Below are 19,977 nucleotides of genomic sequence, written 5' to 3'. Positions count from 1 at the left end.
CCCCGGACTGTTACAGTCACGGACGGCCAGACTGTGAGGAGGACAGCAGTGGGTGGCTAGAGGCCCTCTAACTTTTCCGCCCCAGTGGGGCTGTGGCGTTGAACCACTCAGCCTACGACCATCCTGGGAGTCAAACCCTCTTACATGATGACTATGGTTTGGATACAAGGGCTCGTGCTTGCAGGTGGCATCTGCCCATGGGTAGCTGTGGCCACTAGAGGGAGCCCAAGTTCTGCAGGACACCATACTAGATGCCAAGGTGAGGTTGGGGTGGGAAGAATTTCAAGGTTGCACCCTCTGCCAGCCTCTCCTCCATTCTGAGTTCTGGTCCCAGGCTTCTCATTCTAGGGCTAACAGAAGCTGTCATTGGAGAATGGGCGGGGGCCACATCTCTTTCTGCCCCCCATCCTGTATCCCTCAGTTATTTTCAGTTCAAAGAACTTCTTGCCCCCCTCTCCTTCCCTGTACCTCTTAATTTCCAGGTAACCATCTCAGCGTTCCCTTCTCTCCTGGAACCCCCATATGTCTCCCACGGGGCTCACTTTTCTCTGTGATTGCTTTCTCAGAAACTCCCAGGCTGGCCAGGGCTCTTGGAGCTGCGGCCACCTTGCCTAGCCCCGTCCTTTCTTCCCCCCATCCTTCTCTGACAGCACTCCCACCCCCTCCAGGTACTAGGTTGGATAGGGTTACAGCTAGCTCTGCTCGGGCCTCCAAGGCCCTCTCTACTTTCCTTTTGTGCCGTTGCCTGGAGACCAGCGGGTTGTGGGGGGCTGGGGCCAGAGAAGGAGCTGGGGTGAAGGATGGGGGTGGAGTGTATGTGTGATGCTCCCAGCAGCTAAGCTGTGAGCCTGGCCTCGGGTACCGGAGGAGGAACTAGAACGGGTAGTGCTGGCTTCTTTTTCTAGTCTCACTCCTTGTCCTTACCTAGGCCTGAATTTTTTTCTTTTAGAAAGTCACCACGTTGGCGTTTGCCTTAGTGGTTCAACCAGGAGGAAAGCTCAGTCTAGAAGGGATTTGGAGAGGGCCTGGGCCAGGCCCAGTGGGAGCTAAAGGAAAGAGAGGAAACGCAGGGGGGAGAGGGAGGAGGAGTCTCAGCAAAACCAGTTGGTGGAGGAAGGAGCAGAGGGCATCCTGGAGCACAGAGAAGAAGCAACAGGGCACAAGAGGACAGGGAGCCGACCCGGTCTCTGGGAGGCCCTGCAAGGGGACCAGAAGATGGGCATGGGGGGAAAGTGAGTCCCTGCAGAGAGGCAGGGGGTTTCAGGGTGGGGTGATGGTGGGGAGGATTCTTGCTCTGTCTGTTTCCCTAGTGCTCTGGAATCTGTTTAGAGCTTTGAGCAAGTTCAAGAACTTGGCTGACTCTGGCCTAAGGAATGGTAACACAAGATCCACTGAGCTGATACAAGGCCAGCCTTTGCCCTTCCCTCCCTAAAGGCAGTCTGTCCACCCAGTGCCCCTACCCCACGCACCTGGCTTGCAGCTGGACTGCCCCCCAGATGCCCTGCCACCACTCCAAACTGGTGAGCTACCAGGGGCTCCCAATCCAGACTCCAGCTCCAGCTCTTCCCACTTCCCAGCCCGCCTCCCTCCCTTTCTCTAGCCTTCCCAATTTCAGCTGCCAAAAATCACCCTGTCTCTGGTGTCCTTTGTCCTGAGAGATGTTGCTGCTTGGTGTGGGGCCAGGCAGGGAGCCCAGGAGAAGGCACTGGTGGGCCGATGGGGGTGCTGACTTCATGGCTGTAGCCTGGACATGACTGCCACACTGACAGGAGGAGAGTTAGGAAGATCATGCTGTGGTCTGTGCTGGGGACTGCCTCCATATTCCAGCAATTGTTGTAGGGAACCAGGGCACCTAAGGATGTGGCTAGGTCCTTCCACTTCATCCCCCGTGACTATGGCCAGAGATGCTAGTAGTCATGACTTAAACAGACTTGAGAAGGAAACCGAGTTCACTAGTGAATGGAAGGGCCCAACTGTGAGGTGCCGTTCCTCAGGCACCTCAACGCCAGGGCCTGCCACCCCATTCTGTCACTTCTCCGCAGTGTTTTCCAACTTCAGCTCCCTCCTTTCCCATCACTGACCCTCCCGCCATGATGCCACGAAGACCCTATTTATCTTGTACTTCCTCCCAGCCCTCTCTAATTCATTCTCCTCCAGTTTATTTGCCAAAGGAAACAGTCCTTAGTTCGACCGAGAGTCCCCACGCTCTGGTTTTACCAAGCCACTCCAAACCCCGGTCTCCCTCTAGAATGGGCATCTGGTCCCACCTTTCAAAATCTCTTCTGAGACCTCTCCTGCCTTCGCTCCCACAGAGGTATCTCTGGACTTCCCTCCATCACTCCCAAATTCTTGTGGTTTGCATTCTTTTCGACACCAACCACCCTCAAACTCTTCCAGAAACACCATTCTCTTAGCGTGTCTTCATCTTTTCATCCTTTTCCGCCCAGGTCTCCAAACTTCCATCGTATTCTCTCCGAAACAGCTCCTAAACAACCTCCAGTCTGAGGCTCTGGTCCCTTCCTCTCCATCTTTCCAGTACAGCCCCATTATCCCAGTCTCTACTTCAGGATCCCCCGAACTCCTCCCACTTCACCCCTGCCCCAGCCCCTTGTCCCCAAACTTCTCCAGCCTCCCCAGGTCTGCCTGCACAGCTCACAGCCCCTCCCACCCGGCCCTCTCGCGCGGGGCCCGCGAGCTCCCCACGCTCGGCGCCGCGAGGCCCTCTCCCTCCGCGCCCCGGCCGGCTTCGGCCAAACTCGCCCGGCGCCTCCCCTTCCCCGATCCTCCGCCCCCCGACTGCCGCGCGCTCCCTCCCTCGCGTCTCCTCCGGGCCCCTCTCTCCTCCGTTCCTCCGCGCTCCCTCCTTCTCCCTCTTCCTCCCTGCTCCCATCCCCCTCTCCCGAGCGCCCTCCCTCCGCCGTCCGCTTTCCTGTGCGAGTCGCCGGACGCGCCGCCCAGCCCGTCCGCCTGCCCGCCCGCAGCCCGGCGCCGGGCCGGGGCCTCGGGCCAGGACGCGTTTCGGGGCGGCTGGCCTCGGGGCGGGCTAGGGGCGCGCGGCACGAGCGGCGGGAGGGCCGGGGGTCGCGGGCCTCGCCGGGGCCGCGAGTGCGGGCGGAGGCGGGCGGCGCGGCGCGGCGCGGCGCGGCGGGGGCGGGCGGCGCGTTCCGGGCGGGCGGACGGGCGGGCGGGGAGTGCGAGAAGCCGATCGGGGCTGCGCGGGGAGCGAGGCATGGGGGCCGCCCTCCGGGGGGGCCGGGGCCGCCGCCGCCGCCGCCGAGGCGGCGACTGAAGCCGCGCAGCGAGGAGGGGCGGGGAGTGGCCGCCGCCGCCGCCGTCCCCGGGAGGCGCCGGAGCCCGACTGCACTCGCAGCCAGCCAGCCGTCCCGAGCCGCTCGCAGGTAAGGTCCGCTGCCGCCCGCCCGGGCCGCCCCGTTTCGGCCCTCGGCTCCCCGCCCCCACCCCTCCCGGTCCCCCCCTCCCGCCGCCGCCTCCATTTGTTATTTTCCCGGTCGCGTTCCCTCACTGCGGGCACGGCCGGGCCCGAGGCTGGGGGGTTCAGGGGGTGGGGCCGCCCGGAGGAGGGACGCGGGCCCGGGAGTCGCGAGCTCGGGAGGTGGGGGAGGAGGGTGCAGGGAGGAGGGCTGACGGGGCCGAGCTTCGCCAGGACCAGAGCCTAAAGGGGAGGAACGCCGAGGTGGAGACTTGGCGGAGGTAAAACGGGGGATGCTGTGCGGGTGGTTCGCGGAGAAGGCAGGACGGATCGGAGAGATGGCAGCGAGGTGGGGCGTGAAGGCTCGGGAAGCCCCGCAGGCCCAGAACCCGGGTTCCAGAACCCAGGGTTGCGGGTATTAGGAACAGAAGGGAAGTGGAACCGGGAAAGGGGTGTGGTAGATGGTAAGAACAGGATTGTAGCTGCAGAGAGGGGGGATTGAACCTGGGGGAATGGGGAAGGACCAGGAGAGGCCCATCTCTGAGAAGCCTGGGTGGAAATGGGAAGGCCGTATCTTTTGTGACTCAGTTTTCTTTTCCCCACTCCAGGTCACCTCTGACCCTGTTTTCCTAATCCCAGACCTAGTTACTTCGTTGAAGGGGGCACTGAGGCTCGGCAGTGTGAGTCCTAACACTAATAAGAAAGGCAGGAATACTGATGGGAGGATTAGAAAGGTTGGGAGGTTGGGAAAGAAGAGAGAATTGGGCAATCCTGTAGGCATTCCAAGGAATTGTGACCTCCACCCTCATCCCCGGAGCTGTGGCTGCCCCACAGCTGGGCTCTATCCGGGAAGCCCCGTGATGCTCTGATCTCCGGGGTCTCCCTTTGTGCCCGGGGCGGGTTACCCTAAAGCTCCTTTCCAGAGGGTACTACTGTAAGAAGGTCGGAGTTGCTTTGGCAACTGAGGTGGTAACAGTGGCTGCCAGATGGACCCCTGGGATGGTCTCTTGAGGGGCACTTTTTTTCACCCATTTTGTTGCCATGGCTGTGATCCGGTGGGAAGTCCTGTAGGTGGGGGTTCAGGATGTAGATGGGGCCTCAGCCTGCAGCTGTGTCCTAGGGACTCTTGGGAGGGCTTCTGGGAGATGTTTCTGGTGTTGCCCCAAGTAGGGGTTTCCTAAGGAGGTGCACCCCTTCTCCCCCAGCAGCCTGTTGGAACAGGTCACCCTGTTGCTTGCAGGTCATTCTTGCAAGCCTCCTCCTGGGTATGGTGGGAAGATGGAAATACTGTTGATCAAACTATCTGGTCTTGGGCTGGAGGTAGCTCAGTGGTAATGGTATTTCCTAGTATGCATACCTAGGCTCTGGGTTTGAGCTCCAGAAACAAACAAAATAAAAAACCCAAGTTATCTCATCCTGGTCATTTCCGGCCTCTGCCACCCTTATGTCTTGTAAACGGTTGGTTCTTTGCACTACTTCATCTTCTTGAAGGCCTCTTTGGATTTCTCTTCTCTCTGTCAGTCCTCAGGGTGACCCCTTCATTCAGCTGCTCTTGGGCCTTTTACTTCCCTGAACTTACCAGAAATGGCATGGCTCTTCATGCCTGTCTCAGGTGTGGGTGGCCCAGGGGAGAGGGCTCTGAAGCAGCCTTGGGCAGAACAGGATGCTCTGGACCGGGAGCCGGGAGACCAGGGTGTACTCTGGCTGTACCTCTATGACCTTGGGCAAGTCTCTTCTCGTCTTTGAGCCTCACCTTCGCTGTGTGATGAAAAGGCCTCTGTGGCTCCTTCAGCAGTCCTGGCTTCTAACAAGGCTTAGGCCACTGCATTGTTCCCTGCTGGCCTGGGCTGCATGGATAGCTCGGTCATTTTCAGCTGATGGTTAGGCAGGCAGGCAGGTCTGGAATGGTGGAGACTAGTCAGTGATCCTGAAATAAATATACTCTGTAAGCTCGTCCCAGGGAGCCTGTGACGTGGTCATTTTCTGACATTGTCATGTTTGTTCCTTAATTTCTTTCTTTGGAAAAAAGGATGACATTTATTTTTGTGTGTGCCCTGGTGCACATGTGGAGGGCAGAGGGTAACTGGGTGTTGAATTTGTTCTCTTCTTCCACCATGTGGGTCCCATGGTTTGACTCGGGTCGTTGGTTTGGTAGTAATCTTTGTTTTTATTTTTTGGTTTTTGAGATGGTCTTCTATAGCCCAAGCTGGCTTGGCTTGAACTCACTACACAAGATGACCTTGAACTTGTGTTCTCCTTGCCTCTACCTCTGAAGTCCTGAGATTGCAGGCATGGGCCACACCCTGTTTTATGTGGTGTTGGAATCTAACCCAGGGCTTCATGCCTGCTGGACCAGCACTCTAACCACTGATCTGCATCTCTAATCCCTCTTAATTCCCTTTCCTCTGCTTACTTAGGGACTCTTCTCTGAGTTCCTGTTTCCCTGCCTTCTGAGTTTGTTCTTCCTTGCTTTCCTTTTACAATGAGGTAATGGGGGCAATGGGGGCCCTTGTGCATGGTAGATGCTCAGTGTTAGTTCGCACAGCCTTCTAGGCAAGATGGAGTACCACTTGGTCGGTTGGTATTAGAGTACCACTCAAGTTCAGACTTAACGTATGACCCAACCTCAGTCTCCAGCTCTACCCCTTCCTCTGCCACGCCTCATCCCAGGAATTACTCCCCTGTTGATGCTGATTTTCTCTTCCAAAGCTACTCATGGCAAATTTTATCAGATTTGAGCCGATTAAAAAAGGTAAGAAAGGCACACAGTAATTGCTCTGTTCTCCAAGGAATGTCAGTATATTTTTTGACCTTTTGGATCCTTTAAGAATCAAACTGACTTGGTAACAAGTTCTCTGATGGGAGGAGATGGGCGCCCTGTCTAGGGTAGTGTTCTTTGTTGTCCTTGTTGTTAACATTGTTTTCTCCTTTTCTTCTGTTTGGTGCTGTTCTGTGGACATTGGTTTATTGCCTTTCCTCTTTTTCACTTGTAGTTTTATTTTTTTGAGACATGATTTCATGGAACTGGCTGGCTTTGAACTTGCTATTTGCCGAGGGTGGTTGGTCCTCCTTCCTTCACCTCCCAAGTGATAGAATTACAGATGTGTGTCACCATGCCTGGTAATGCATAGTATTTTAAAACCAATCCACAAAACAACTAAAAAAAAATATGGTTATAGCTGTAGTTGAAGTAAACTGGCTTACTGGGCAAAGCGTCAGTCGAAAGTTCAGACTTGGGGCTCTGTCCCATCTGTTTTGTGCCCCTTAAGTATAAGTTACTAAGTTTCCTGGAAATGTTAGATTCACTCATTCCTCATTGCCTGCTTCAGTATGGTTCAGTGGGGTTGGGCAAAAAGAGATTACTCTGTGTTACTTGGAGAAAATACATATAGAAGTGTCATTTACCTGCACCTCCCAACTCAGAATGGGTGGGTGAATTTAGTCTATTCTCATCGGGCTAATATTAGTTAATTCAAAGGACCTACCGAACCTGGGGTGTGCCTGTGATTCCAGCTCTTGAGACCTGACCTCAAAACAACCAAATGGACCTCCTGACAGTCACTTGGTTTAAAGGTCATTGACAGCGGTGCACTTGGCTGGGTGAGGTGCTCGCTTACAGACCCAGCACCGGGAAACTGAAATGGAAGGCTCCTGGGCTTAGTTTAAGGCTGGTGCAAGGTGCATCGTGTGACTCTGTCTCAAATGAGCACACAACAAACCCCATATGTGTGTGTACATGACATCAGGAGAAAATATAAAAAGGAAAACTGTGACACTAGCATTTTTTGCACTTAAAATATGTTACAGGCTGGGCATAATGGCACACACTTTCAGTCCCAGCACTCAGGTGGCAGAGGCAAGCAGATCTCTGTGAGTTCAAGGCCAGCCTGGTCTACAGAGTGAGACCCTGTCTCAGAGAAAGACAGATACAGAGAGATAGAGAGACAGAAACAGACAAGCAGACAAAAGAAACTGTCTGAAGAGATGGCTCAGTGGTTTAGCGCACTTTTGGCTCATGCTGAGGACTGAGGTTTTATTCTCAGCACCCACATGATAGGTCACATCCACACTAACTCCAGTTCCAGGGTATCTCTTATCCTTCTCTGACCTCCCCAGGGACCAGACACACATGTGATCCGAATACATACATTCAGGCAAAATGTCCATACATAGAAAATTAAATTTAAAAAAATTTTGGGTAGTATTAAGGAGTGGTTTGACTCTTAGCAAGAAACATAAACAAGTACAGGGACTAGAAATACACACAGTCCAGTGTACTCTCCTGGCATGTGTGAGGCCCTGGGGTCAGTGCACAGCTCCAAGGGAGCCTGTAATCGCAGCACTGGGGAGTGAAGGCTGGAGGATCAGGAGTTGAAGTCCTGATGAAGATGTATGGCTGTGGATGCACGGGTAGATGATGATGTCCATGTTTGTACTGCTAGATACAGGTAGACAGGCTGTCAAGCCAAGTAAAAGGACAGGCTTAAGATTTGTAAGTCTGTGTTGTGTGTTCACTCACATTTTGTCTTTTGTAGTTTTAAAATACTTTGAGGGGGCTGGAGAGATGGCTCAGCTGTTAAGAGCACTGGCTGCTCTTCCAGAGGACCTGGGTTCAATTCCCAGCAACCACATGGAAGTTCACAGCTGTCTGGAATTACAGTTCCAGGGGATCCAACACCCTCACACAGACATGAATGCAGACAAAACACCAGTGTACCATAAAATAAAATTTAAAAAGTTTTGAGTGGGGCTGGTGAGATGCTCACTGAGCAGTGAGCCACAAAGGCTGACAACTGGATTTGATCCCCAGGTCCCACATGATGAGAGGGGAGGACTGACTCAGGCCCTCCTCTGACCCGCGCACACATCATAGCACGTGCACACCCTTCCTCAGTCAACCCATCAGTGTATTCTGAGTCTGGTTACTGGGAAAGCTTTGACTTTTAAGCACAGGAAACACCAATACAGCCTTCCCTTGATATCTGGGAGATTTGTTCCAGTACACTCCGCAGACACCAAATTAACACATACTCAAGTCCCTTGTAGGGAATGATGCTGTGTCTGTACCTACACACACTCTTCCATGTTTTTAAAATCACCTGTGGATCATGTACAGTAACCAAGTCCATGTAAGTGTTTGATAAAGCCCACCTGTTCAAAGCCGAGGCTACGTGCCATGCGAAGGTGAGCAATGGTGGAACCGAAGCTGGAGAGGGACCTAGGGCTTGTGAAAGGTGCGACATCACAGCAGCTTGTGTCCACATAGCATGCTTGTAGATTGAGCCTGGGGCGGCAGTGTAACAGATTCAAACTTTGTTTGGAACGTTCTGGAATTCTTCCTCCCAAACATTGTCAGTTCAGGTTGGCTGACTCTCTAGACAAAAACCCTGTAAGTGGAAAAGGCCAACTACTAGAGGATGGATCCTTATGAGGCTGTCTAGAATGTTCTGCAGTTTCGAAGATGCCTCGATTTGGGGTTGAAGCTGGTGAGGCTGTGCTGCTCAGTATTGTAGAATGGGACCTTCTTCTACATTGTGTGAAACAAGATTGCTATCTGTGTGACTGATCTAGGCTTCTTAGAATTCTCTCCAACTTCTGAGGAGAGTTTAGAAGAGAGAGCGTGAGTGTGGCCTTTGAAGTCAGATGGGGGGGGGGTGTGTTGGTTCTGGCCTCGTCGTTGGTCCTTCCCTGTGGAAGGTGGGGCAGGTCACAGTCACAGTGAGCCTCAGTCTCCTTACTTCCCAATCCCACTGTAGACTGTGTTGGAGATGATCCAGGAAAGTGCATTTTTAGAGGGCTTGACACGAAGAAGATGCCCAGTAAACTAACACATCAGCCTCGTTTCTTTGTGCTTCTTTTGAATTTGTAAGGCTCTGGAATTAATGAGTGTACAATTTTTTTTTTGCTGTTGTTTTTGAGACAGGATTTTGCTGTCTAGTTCAGGCTGTCCTTGAACATGTGATGCCCAAACCATAGCTTTCTGAATGCTGGCACTACAGGCATCCACTACCATACCAGGCCACAGATACTCGTTAGGGCTTGTGAAGGGTAAAATCCTGCCAAGTGTTAGGTTGGGGTTCATAAGTACATCTGAATTTTCTGCCTTTCCTAGAGATGAGAGAGAATATACTGTGAGGGTCTCCATCACTTAGCTGATGCAGCCTGCAGAGCGCGCTGCAGTCTCTTGTGGTGTCTGTACCTCTGGACCCTTAGGACTGGGCTTCTTACTCAGACCCCTGCTGCTTCTGCTACAGTATGGAAACGCTGATGGTTTTTCCTAACAGATTTCACTGAAAACACCGTGCGAGTACCTCGTGCCTACAACTGCTTCCAGCTCCCCAGACCATAGCTGTGGGGAGATTGGGGTACAGCAAACAAGATTCTGTATTCAGCTGCCCAGGCAGAGGAGAATGGGGTCTCCACAGCCTGAAGAATGAAGACACGACAGAATAAAGATTCAGTGAGTAGAAGCTATAGTAAGCAGTACGCCAGGTCAAGGGCCGGGGCAGGGAAGCTAGGAGGAAGGGCCTACAGCGAGAACAGAAACAATGTACAAGCTAAAGTTAGGTGCAGTGTGAAACAGTACCGCCTCCATCCTGCTCCCAGATGTCAATGAGGAGTGGACGGAAGAAAGAGGCCCCCGGGCCCCGGGAAGAGCTGAGATCAAGGGGCCGGGCCTCCCCTGGAGGGGTCAGCACATCCAGCAGTGATGGCAAAGCTGAGAAGTCCAGGCAGACGGCCAAGGTAATCCTCCTCTGGTCCCCAGGATGCGCTGCAGCTGGAGGGGTGTTTGGGGTGGGGGGCTGCAATTTTGGCAGGGAGTAACTCTGGCAGGGGCTCAGGAGACAGAAGACAAGCATGTTCTCTTTCTCCCTAACAGAAGGCCCGAGTAGAGGAAACCTCTACCCCAAAGGCCAACAAGCAGGGCCGCAGCGAGGAGATCTCAGAGAGTGAAAGTGAGGAGACCAGTGCACCCAAAAAGACCAAAACTGAGGTGAGAGATTGTGACGACCGTGACCTTTCTGACTGTGCTCTCTAAACTTCTTCTGGGCATCATTCCTTCTCTGATCTCTGCTGGGATCTGAAAGTCCTGTTTGGTGCTTGTTTGGAGTGGTCTCCTCTATAATTCGGTAGACAGCTCCTGAGGCTTTAGTTAGAACAGTAAGTGACAAAGCAGGCCACAAGGGACTGGACGGGTAGGGGGGGTGTACAGCCTCCGCTGTGGAAGGGACAAGTAAGTCTTAAGGATGCAGAAATGGGACTGGTAATGCAGCTCCTCGGTAGAGTGCTTGCCTAGGTACAGAGTGCTAAGTCCAAGCTCTTAATAGAATCTAAAAACTGGGCATGGTGGTGCACATCTCTTAGCCTAGCATTCAGACAAGACAGGAAGATTAAAAAAATTCAAGGTCAGCCAGGTGGTGGTGGTGCTCACTTTTAATCCCAGCACTTGGTATGCAGAAGCAGGCAGATCTCTGGAGTTCCAGGCCAGCCTGGTCTACAGAGTGAGCTCCATGATAGCCAGGGCTACACAGAGAAACCCTGTCTCAAAAAACAAAGAAATTCAAGGTCATCCTGTGCTATGTGTGTGTTGGAGGTCAGCCTGCACTATATGAAACTGTTGTTAGAATGTAAAGGGTCAGTGTTTGAGATGGACACTTGAGAAGGACCAGGGTTTGACAAGGAAGGAAATAAGCTAGTAGAAAGCAGCTGAGAGTGGGAGAGAGATGCTAGATGACAGAAGGTGGCCCTGAGCAAGCATCCCCAACGCATTGTAGCACAACAGTGCTGTGAGGAGCAAAGGATTGTGGGAGATAAGTTGGCATCCTGGGAAAGGAGGAAAGGAAAAGAGGAAAATTGAGCCCTCTTCCCCGACAGCAGGAGCTCCCTCGACCACAGTCTCCCTCGGATCTGGACAGCTTGGATGGGCGCAGCCTCAATGATGATGGCAGCAGTGACCCTAGGGACATAGATCAGGATAACCGAAGCACATCCCCCAGCATCTACAGCCCCGGAAGTGTGGAGAATGACTCTGATTCGTCTTCCGGCCTGTCCCAGGGCCCAGCCCGCCCCTACCACCCTCCTCCACTCTTTCCTCCTTCCCCCCCACCACCAGACAGCGCTCCCCGACAGCCAGAGCCTGGCTTTGAACCCCACCCTTCAGTGACACCTACTGGATATCATGCTCCAATGGAGCCACCCACATCTCGGTTATTCCAGGGCCCGCCTCCCGGAGCCCCTCCCCCACACCCACAGCTCTACCCTGGGAATGCTGGTGGGGGTGTTTTATCTGGACCCCCCATGGGTCCCAAGGGGGGAGCAGCTGCCTCTTCAGTGAGTGCCCCTAGCGGAGGCAAGCAGCACCCCCCACCCACTACCCCAATTCCAATATCAAGCGCTGGGGCCACTGGGGCCCCTCCAGCAAAGCCGCCCAATGCTCCAGTGGGTGGTGGGAACTTACCTTCTGCGCCACCACCAGCCACTTTCCCCCACGTGACACCAAACCTGCCGCCTCCACCTGCCCTGAGGCCCCTCAACAATGCCTCAGCCTCTCCTCCCGGAATGGGGGCTCAGCCAATCCCCGGGCATCTGCCCTCTCCTCATGCCATGGGTCAGGGCATGAGTGGACTTCCTCCTGGCCCAGAGAAGGGTCCGACTCTGGCTCCCTCACCCCACCCTTTGCCCCCAGCTTCTTCCTCCTCTGCCCCCGGGCCCCCAATGCGGTACCCATATTCATCCTCTAGTAGCTCTGGAGCGGCTGCTTCTAGCTCCTCCTCCTCTGCCTCCCAGTACCCAGCTTCCCAGGCTCTGCCCAGTTACCCTCATTCTTTCCCTCCACCAACAAGTATGTCTGTTGCTAATCAGCCCCCCAAGTATACCCAGCCTTCTCTCCCATCCCAGGCTGTGTGGAGCCAGGGTCCTCCACCTCCTCCTCCCTATGGCCGCCTCTTGGCCAACAACGCCCATCCAGGCCCTTACCCTCCTACTGGGGGCCAATCCACAGCCCACCCACCAGCCCCTACACATCACCATCACCAGCAGCAACAGCAGCAGCAGCAGCAACAGCAACAGCATCATCACGGAAACTCTGGGCCCCCTCCACCTGGAGCATATCCTCACCCCCTAGAGAGCAGTGGCTCCCATCATGCACACCCCTACAACATGTCACCCTCCCTGGGGTCTTTGAGGCCCTACCCATCAGGGCCGGCACACCTGCCTCCACCTCATGGCCAGGTGTCTTATAGCCAAGCAGGTCCCAATGGCCCCCCAGTTTCCTCTTCTTCCAACTCTTCCGGCTCGTCCTCTCAAGCCTCCTACTCCTGTTCACACTCCTCCTCATCCCAGGGTCCCCAGGGGGCATCCTACCCCTTCCCCCCAGTTCCTCCAGTCACCACCTCCTCGGCCACTCTTTCTACCGTCATCGCCACCGTGGCTTCCTCGCCAGCAGGCTACAAGACGGCCTCGCCACCTGGGCCCCCTCAGTACAGCAAGAGAGCCCCATCCCCAGGGTCCTACAAGACCGCCACCCCGCCTGGATACAAACCGGGGTCACCACCCTCCTTCAGAACAGGGACCCCACCCGGCTTTCGAGGCACCTCTCCGCCAGCAGGTCCAGGGACCTTCAAGCCAGGTTCGCCCACCGTGGGGCCGGGGCCCCTGCCCGCTGCGGGGCCCTCCAGTCTGTCGTCTCTGCCTCCGCCCCCCGCGGCCCCAGCCCCGGGGCCGCCCCTGGCGGCCACGCAGATCAAACAGGAGCCGGCCGAAGAGTATGAGACCCCCGAGAGTCCGGTGCCCCCGGCCCGAAGCCCTTCGCCCCCTCCCAAGGTGGTGGACGTGCCCAGCCACGCCAGCCAGTCGGCCCGGTGAGCAGCCGTGGGGCTGGGGGCGGGTGGGGCTGGGAGCGGACGCCGAAGGGGCGACGGGGGCCTTGCGATCACGTTCACCGTGCCCCGTTCGAATCGGGGGGCACGAACTGGGGGAGAGGGGGCGGGGAGGCGCCCGCTCTGGAGCCAAGAGCTCAACCGCTCTGCGCCCGGCCCGGCAGGTTCAACAAGCACCTGGACCGCGGCTTCAACTCGTGCGCGCGCAGCGACCTGTACTTCGTGCCGCTGGAGGGCTCCAAACTGGCCAAGAAGCGCGCCGACCTGGTGGAGAAAGTGCGGCGCGAGGCCGAGCAGCGCGCGCGCGAGGAGAAGGAGCGCGAGCGCGAGCGGGAGCGCGAGAAGGAGCGCGAGCGCGAGAAAGAGCGCGAGCTGGAGCGCAGTGTGGTGAGTGCGTCACAAGGTGCGCCGCGCGCCTCTCCCGCTGCCGGGCTTCGCCACTCCGGTCGCTTCGCCCCCTGGCGGAGGGGAGGAGCCGCTGCAGCCCCGAAAGCTCAGGCTTCCAGGCAGGAGGAAAAGAAAGCTGGGAGTGGGGTGAGGCATTTTGGCTTTCCACCGCTGAGACAGTCGGGCAGCCCCGGGGCCAGTAGCTTCCCGTGGCTGCAGTGCTGACCCCACCTCTTTGTGTGTTCTGCAGAAGTTGGCCCAGGAGGGCCGTGCTCCGGTGGAGTGCCCGTCTCTGGGTCCAGTGCCCCATCGGCCTCCCTTTGAGCCTGGCAGCGCCGTGGCTACGGTGCCCCCTTACCTAGGTCCCGATACTCCAGCCCTGCGCACTCTCAGTGAATACGCCCGACCTCACGTCATGTCTCCTGGCAATCGCAACCACCCATTCTATGTGCCCTTGGGGGCCGTGGACCCGGGGCTTCTGGGTTACAATGTCCCAGCACTGTACAGCAGCGACCCAGCTGCCCGAGAAAGGGAGCGGGAAGCTCGTGAACGTGACCTCCGTGACCGCCTCAAGCCTGGCTTTGAGGTGAAGCCGAGTGAGCTGGAGCCCCTACATGGGGTCCCCGGGCCAGGCCTGGATCCCTTTCCCCGACACGGGGGCCTGGCTCTACAGCCTGGGCCGCCTGGCCTGCATCCTTTCCCTTTTCATCCGAGCCTGGGGCCCCTGGAGCGAGAACGGCTAGCGCTGGCAGCTGGGCCAGCCCTGCGTCCTGACATGTCTTATGCGGAGCGGCTGGCAGCTGAAAGGCAGCATGCGGAAAGGGTGGCGGCCCTGGGCAATGACCCACTGGCCCGGCTGCAGATGCTCAACGTGACCCCCCATCACCACCAGCACTCCCATATCCACTCTCACCTCCACCTGCACCAGCAGGATGCCATCCATGCAGGTAAGACGCCCTGTTTCCTTGCTGTGGACGGTGGCTCTGCCGTATCCCATAGCGTTCTCCCGTTCCTCTGGCCAGAACCTCCCTTTTGGTCCGGCATCAGTCGCCCTCTCTCGAGATTACTGTTCTGATCTCGGCTTCCTTGACTCTCTGTCCACACTGTCTCACGCCCTCTTCATAGTCCAGCCTTCTACCCTCGATAACAGAGCAAGCTGGAGCCTTGTGAAGGGTCACCTCTCTGTCTTCATCTCCCTAAGCCCCTCACATGGCAGTGTTCTTGTTCCAAACCTCGTCTGCTGCCAGCATCTCCTTCCCTTACATCTAGGGGTCTTCTGTGTTTCTGCCCATCAGTAGATCTAGAACCTTTTGGAAAAATCCATGTAAGTTTGGTTTTGGTGCCATAGGCAATAAGGAGCTTTCCTCACTATTTTAATGTCGCGCTTATAGCCCAGAACACGACGTCGTTGGCCGTAGACTTGGTCATTTGGAATTGCTCGTTTCTTGTCGCCCTCCCCTATTCCCCCTAGTTAGAGTATGTATTTACTTATTAAGTATACAGAACAACAGGCTTTTGGCATTTTCATTCTGTTCATATTCATCCTACCTCTTACATTTTTTCCCTGTCTCATTTCTTAAACTTAAAAAATCAATAGTTTTCTAAACTTACCCTTCTTCTCTTCAGAGTAATCCATTCTTTCCTCTCCTCCTCTCTGCCAACTGTAATCTGTCTTCAGTCAAGGGCGTCTCTTCTGCAGCGGTTTCTTCCCATCTCAGGGCTCTAGCTCTTTCCTGCTGCCTTCCTTAAGCTTTGGATCCCTTGGGTCTGTCTTCACAGGCTAAATCCCCCCACCCCAGTGCATGGTTGTCCCTGACCCTGCCTCCTGGTGACACCTTCCTTTCTCTGCCCTCCAGCCTCCGCCTCGGTGCACCCTCTCATTGACCCCCTGGCCTCAGGGTCTCACCTTACCCGGATCCCCTACCCAGCTGGGACCCTCCCTAACCCCCTTCTTCCTCACCCTCTGCACGAGAACGAAGTTCTTCGTCACCAGCTCTTTGGTAAGGATGGAGGATGGGGTGGAGAAGCCTAAGTGAGGGAAGAAGGCCAGAGCAGAGGAAGTAGGGTGGTCGAGTGGGCCCAGAGGAGTTTGGAGAGAGAGGTGAGGAGCTGAGATGGAAACAGACAGGCTGAGGTCCTTCTAAAAGAGGCTCGAGCTCTAGGGCCAGGCCAAGAAGTTGGACTCCTGGCTCCATTCCCCCCCTGGCAGATGGTAGGGTAGGTGGTGTGACTCTACATCCTAGCCTTAGTTCCCACCGTCTGTAAATGGCCGAGCACCCCAGCCGCCAGTCACCTGCTCCTGGCCTTTCTTCTCTGTCCTAGCTGCCCCTTACCGGGACCTGCCGGCCTCCCTCTCTGCTCCGATGTCAGCAGCTCATCAGCTGCAGGCCATGCACGCACAGTCGGCCGAGCTGCAGCGCTTGGCTCTGGAACAGCAGCAGTGGCTGCATGCTCATCACCCGTTGCACAGCGTGCCGCTGCCTGCCCAGGAAGACTACTACAGGTAGTGCAGGCTGCCCCAGGGCACGTGGGAGGGGGGAGGGGGGAGGGGGGCCGTGGGCCCGATACGCGGGGCACTGGCCCTCTGGAGGGGACGCTCCTCTCTCCGTCTCATCTCCGACGCCTTGCCTCTTGTCTAGTCACCTGAAGAAGGAGAGCGACAAGCCGCTGTAGAACCTGCGATCCAGAGAGCATCCACTGCTCCTTCATCCAGACCTTGGAGGACTCCCCCAACCTTTTGACGACCCCCCACCCCCACCCCCGAGCCGAGGAAAGGGTGCTGCCCACGTGCAGAGCTTCTGCAACTGGGCGGGAGGGAGGGAGGGAAGAAGGGACAGAGGTGTGGGGGGGCGGGGGCGGGGACAGAACGTGCACAGGATCTTGGACCAGGTCCCTCTTCCTCATCCCCTGCTTTTCTTCTCCTCTAGACCCGATCCTTGGTGGCCACCGCCCCTCCCCTAACCCGTTGGTGTGATTATCTCATCTGTTAGATGTGGCTGTTTTGCGTAGCATTGTGTGCTGCCCCTGCCCCATCCCATGTGTGCACCCCCTCGGCCATGTGTGCCCCTTGCCCGTCCCACATTAATAATTTATATATATAAATATCTATATGATGCTCTTTAAAAATCATCCTGACCAAAACCAACCAAACAAAAACATCCTCACAGTTCCCCAGGAAGATGTCTGTGACTTGTTTTTGGGGGGGCAGTGGGTCTGGTGGGGTGGGTAGGGTGGGAGGTCTGACTGTCTTAGGGGGAGTGGGAAGGGGTGGGGCGGGGCATTTCTTGATCGTGGATCCTCAGCTGTGCTTTTGGGGGTGCCACGTACTAGTCCTGATTTCTCCCAAGGTTGGGAAGGTAAGGCCTTTGAGAGCAAGAACAGACGCACAGTGGGCATGACCCAATCTAGAAAACTCCTCAGACCCTGGAAGCACTTCTGGCACTCATCCATGTAACCAGAGTGCTCCAGAAACAGTGTCGGAGATCTAACTCTTTCCATAGCATAGTTTGATTAAATGGTTTTGAAACAGTTGAATTTGCATAACTTCGGTAGCCCAATAAGATTAATATTGCTGATTTTTATTACGATTTATTTTGGGGTTGGGGATCTAGCTCAGTGGTAGAGGCCCTGGGTTCGGTCCTCAGCTCTGAAAAAAAAATATTATTTTTACTATGTGTATAGGTTCCTGTCCGTGCCCATGAATGCAAGGGCCTGGCAGGCCAGAAGAGGGTGTAGCTAGAGGGTGTAGAGGAGCCCCTGTAGTCGAGACTTGCCAGGCAGGGTGAACCATCTTTGCACCCCCTCTATTTTTTAATGAGGCAAGGCCAAGGTTGGCCTTGAACTTGGGGCCCTCCTACCGCTCATCTGTTATGCTAGTATCACAGAAGTGCAGTACTATGCCCGGTGACGTTCTGGATTACCCTTGCAGATTGAGGCGGGGATGGGTGACAAGAGCCTGTAATAAGAATACAAGGCATCGGGCCACATCGCCTACCACTATACAAGGCCAATTACATCGGCTTTCGCTCCAAGCTTTTATTATTGTGAAGCCCTGGGTTTTTTTTTTTTCTCCTAACAACGGAGCTGTGATTGGCTGTTTCCAGCCAATCAGCATTGAGTCATTTGCATAGCCCTCTCTCAAACGACCACAAACTCAAGAAACGACCGGTTTTAGTAGTCCTCTATAATATTATTTACCGAATTGAGTAATAAAAGTATGCTTTGTTGGTGGTGTATTACTAGGGGGTAGGATAAAGGGCACGCTGATCTCACCCTCACCGAAAGTGGAGTTCGCGTCCTTCCCGGGCTCGCTGCACAGGCGGCTCGGCAGTGTTACAGCTCTTTTAGAATTTGTCTAGCAGGTTTTCTGACTTCCGTCGGAAAACCCCTCCCACTCCCCTGGTTCATAAGAACAGTGTGTGTCCCGGCCGGTGGGCGATGGGGCTCGCTCGCGCGGGGGTCCTGTAGGAAGTGCGTGTGCTGGGTCCACGCTCAGACACTTCCGCCTCGTGCGGGCTGGCTTCCTTTCCTCCTCCGCTGGCCCGGCAGCCGCGGCAGCAGGCGGCTGGCTTCTCCGGATCTTCCCCAGGCTTTGCAGTAGTCACGGAGCGACTGGCGCTCTATGGCGTCCGCCTCGGCCCAGCCCGCGGCCCTGAGCGCAGAGCAGGCCAAGGGTGAGGAGCCCCGGCTGGGCGTGGGCCGCCTTCGGGGGAGGGCGCTGCGCTACCCGGTCGTTCCTCCTCCAAGTGGGGCCCTGGCCCAGTAGGGCGAAGGGTTGGGAGGACGAGCTGATCGGGTTACTGGCCGCCTCGGTCCGCTAATTCCCTGCCTCTTCCCTCCTCTGGGCTTGCCCGCCGGGCTCCCGCGGACCGCCCTGGGATGCTTGCTTCGGGTTTGCAGTGGTCTTGGCGGAAGTGATCCAAGCGTTCTCGGCCCCAGAGAACGCCGTGCGCATGGACGAGGCTAGAGACAATGCCTGCAACGATATGGGCAAGATGCTGCAGTTCGTGCTGCCGGTGGCCACGCAGATCCAGCAGGAGGTTATTAAGGCCTATGGCTTCAGCTGCGACGGGGAAGGTGGGTGCCACCTGGAATGGCGATGCCATGGGGTGGGGGTGGGGCTCGTGATCAGCGGCCCCCGAGTCCGTCTGTTTCTCGCCACAGGGCGGCAGTCACATCAAACATTGGCGCTCAGAGCTCAGGGCCTAGCCTGAGCTCGCTCCCCGCCCCCCAGCACCCCCCCCCCCCCCCCGAACCCAAGGCCTTATGTTAGGGAAGCTCTCCACCACTGAGCTCTCTTCGAGTCAGGGTCTCACTAAGGTGCCCAGGCTGGCCTTGAACCAAAGATCCTCCTTTCCCAGCCTTCTGATTGGGTGGTATGGAGTAGGCGTGAGTCACCAGGCCCAGCTCTGATCTGAACAGCGGCCTTCGGCACTTCCTGCAAGGCGTTTTGGTTAATAGGTCTGGTGTTGGGGGATTGAGCTCGCTCTTCCCAAGGACATGTGTTCATTGATTTGGCCTAGCCAGCGGGGACTACCTGCAGACCCGGGTTCTCATTCCTATTTAGGCTGCTTGAGGTAAAACAGCGGACATGGTTCACCCGAGAGTGAAAAACCTTCTGCCTTAGGGCTTTTTCTTTTTTTTCTTTTGAGACAGTTTCTCTGTGTAGCCCCGGCTGCCCTGGACCTTGCTTTGTAGACCAAGTTGGCCTCGAACTCAGAGATCCACCTGCCTCGGCCTTTCAAGTGCTGGGCTTTTATAGGTGTGCGCCACCGTGCCTGGGTCCTTGAAGGACTCTTTCGTATGGTACCCAGTGGTGCCTAGTGAGGGGTGGGGGGTGGGGTTGAAGCGGTGCAGGACAGCAGCGTGGCCTGTCCTCTTATGAAGTGGCTGCCCGGGTCAGAGGAGATCAGCCTGTGTCCGGTGCCTCCTACCGCAAGGACCCCTCCCCGCCTGGGCGCACCGGCCTCCAGCAGGGGTCCTTGCTGCCTCTTTCAGGTGTCCTCAAGTTTGCCCGCCTGGTCAAGTCTTACGAAGCCCAGGATCCTGAGATTGCCAGCCTGTCCGGCAAGCTCAAGGCGCTGTTCCTGCCGTCTATGACACTACCGCCCCACGGGCCTGCTTCCGGGAGCAGCGTGGCCGCCTCCTGAGATGTGTTCTTGTCTGTGCGCCACGGCTAGGGAAGAAGACCTTGCGTTCCAGAGAATAATAAATGCGCTTGTGACTAAACCTTGGTGTCATCCATTTGTAGTCCTGGCTAACCCCACTTGTGGCTACCCGACC

The 19,977-nt window shown here is 56.0% G+C and overlaps 2 protein-coding genes and 1 non-coding gene across 4 annotated transcripts; all 3 read left to right on the top strand.

The window, feature by feature from the left end:
* The first annotated feature begins 3,727 nt into the window (after nucleotides 1-3,727).
* Nucleotides 3,728-16,873, top strand: Atn1 (atrophin 1). Of its 2 annotated transcripts, none has more exons than XM_006992056.4 (10): nucleotides 3,728-4,110; nucleotides 9,715-9,890; nucleotides 10,037-10,174; nucleotides 10,311-10,424; nucleotides 11,309-13,290; nucleotides 13,473-13,695; nucleotides 13,946-14,642; nucleotides 15,552-15,695; nucleotides 16,018-16,198; nucleotides 16,335-16,873. In XM_006992056.4, the coding sequence occupies exons 2-10, from the start codon at nucleotides 9,864-9,866 to the stop codon at nucleotides 16,366-16,368; spliced, it is 3,540 nt and encodes a 1,179-aa protein (XP_006992118.1). In that variant the 5' UTR covers nucleotides 3,728-4,110; nucleotides 9,715-9,863; the 3' UTR covers nucleotides 16,369-16,873. The 2 variants fall into 2 exon arrangements, with proteins under 2 accessions (XP_006992118.1, XP_042130030.1); XM_042274096.2 differs by having other exon boundaries at nucleotides 11,306-13,290.
* A 1,149-nt stretch (nucleotides 16,874-18,022) lies between these two features.
* On the top strand, nucleotides 18,023-18,084 carry LOC121828412 (U7 small nuclear RNA). The gene has a single exon (XR_006070886.1). It is a non-coding gene; the product is annotated as a U7 small nuclear RNA (small nuclear RNA).
* Nucleotides 18,085-18,160: 76 nt separating this feature from the next.
* C3H12orf57 (chromosome 3 C12orf57 homolog) lies at nucleotides 18,161-19,923 on the top strand. Its single transcript, XM_006992054.4, has 3 exons — nucleotides 18,161-18,368; nucleotides 18,595-18,771; nucleotides 19,693-19,923. The coding sequence occupies exons 1-3, from the start codon at nucleotides 18,317-18,319 to the stop codon at nucleotides 19,842-19,844; spliced, it is 381 nt and encodes a 126-aa protein (XP_006992116.2). The 5' UTR covers nucleotides 18,161-18,316; the 3' UTR covers nucleotides 19,845-19,923.
* Nucleotides 19,924-19,977: the final 54 nt, after the last annotated feature.

The sequence above is a fragment of the Peromyscus maniculatus genome, chromosome 3 (genome assembly GCF_049852395.1).
Source record: "Peromyscus maniculatus bairdii isolate BWxNUB_F1_BW_parent chromosome 3, HU_Pman_BW_mat_3.1, whole genome shotgun sequence".
Taxonomy (NCBI): domain Eukaryota; kingdom Metazoa; phylum Chordata; class Mammalia; order Rodentia; family Cricetidae; genus Peromyscus; species Peromyscus maniculatus.
The sequence above is the reverse complement of the archived record's forward strand: the minus strand, read 5'-3'. Positions and strand labels throughout refer to the sequence as shown.

Coding starts and splice junctions, on each gene's coding strand:
- Atn1 (XM_042274096.2), top strand. CDS start 9,864: ATGAAGACACGACAGAATAAAGATTCA. Junction 13,696..13,945: donor GCGAGCTGGAGCGCAGTGTG/GTGAGTGCGTCA, acceptor TGTGTTCTGCAG/AAGTTGGCCCAGGAGGGCCG. Junction 14,643..15,551: donor GCAGGATGCCATCCATGCAG/GTAAGACGCCCT, acceptor TCTGCCCTCCAG/CCTCCGCCTCGGTGCACCCT.
- C3H12orf57 (XM_006992054.4), top strand. CDS start 18,317: ATGGCGTCCGCCTCGGCCCAGCCCGCGGCCCTGAGCGCAGAGCAGGCC. Junction 18,369..18,594: donor GAGCGCAGAGCAGGCCAAGG/GTGAGGAGCCCC, acceptor TCGGGTTTGCAG/TGGTCTTGGCGGAAGTGATC. Junction 18,772..19,692: donor CTTCAGCTGCGACGGGGAAG/GTGGGTGCCACC, acceptor TGCCTCTTTCAG/GTGTCCTCAAGTTTGCCCGC.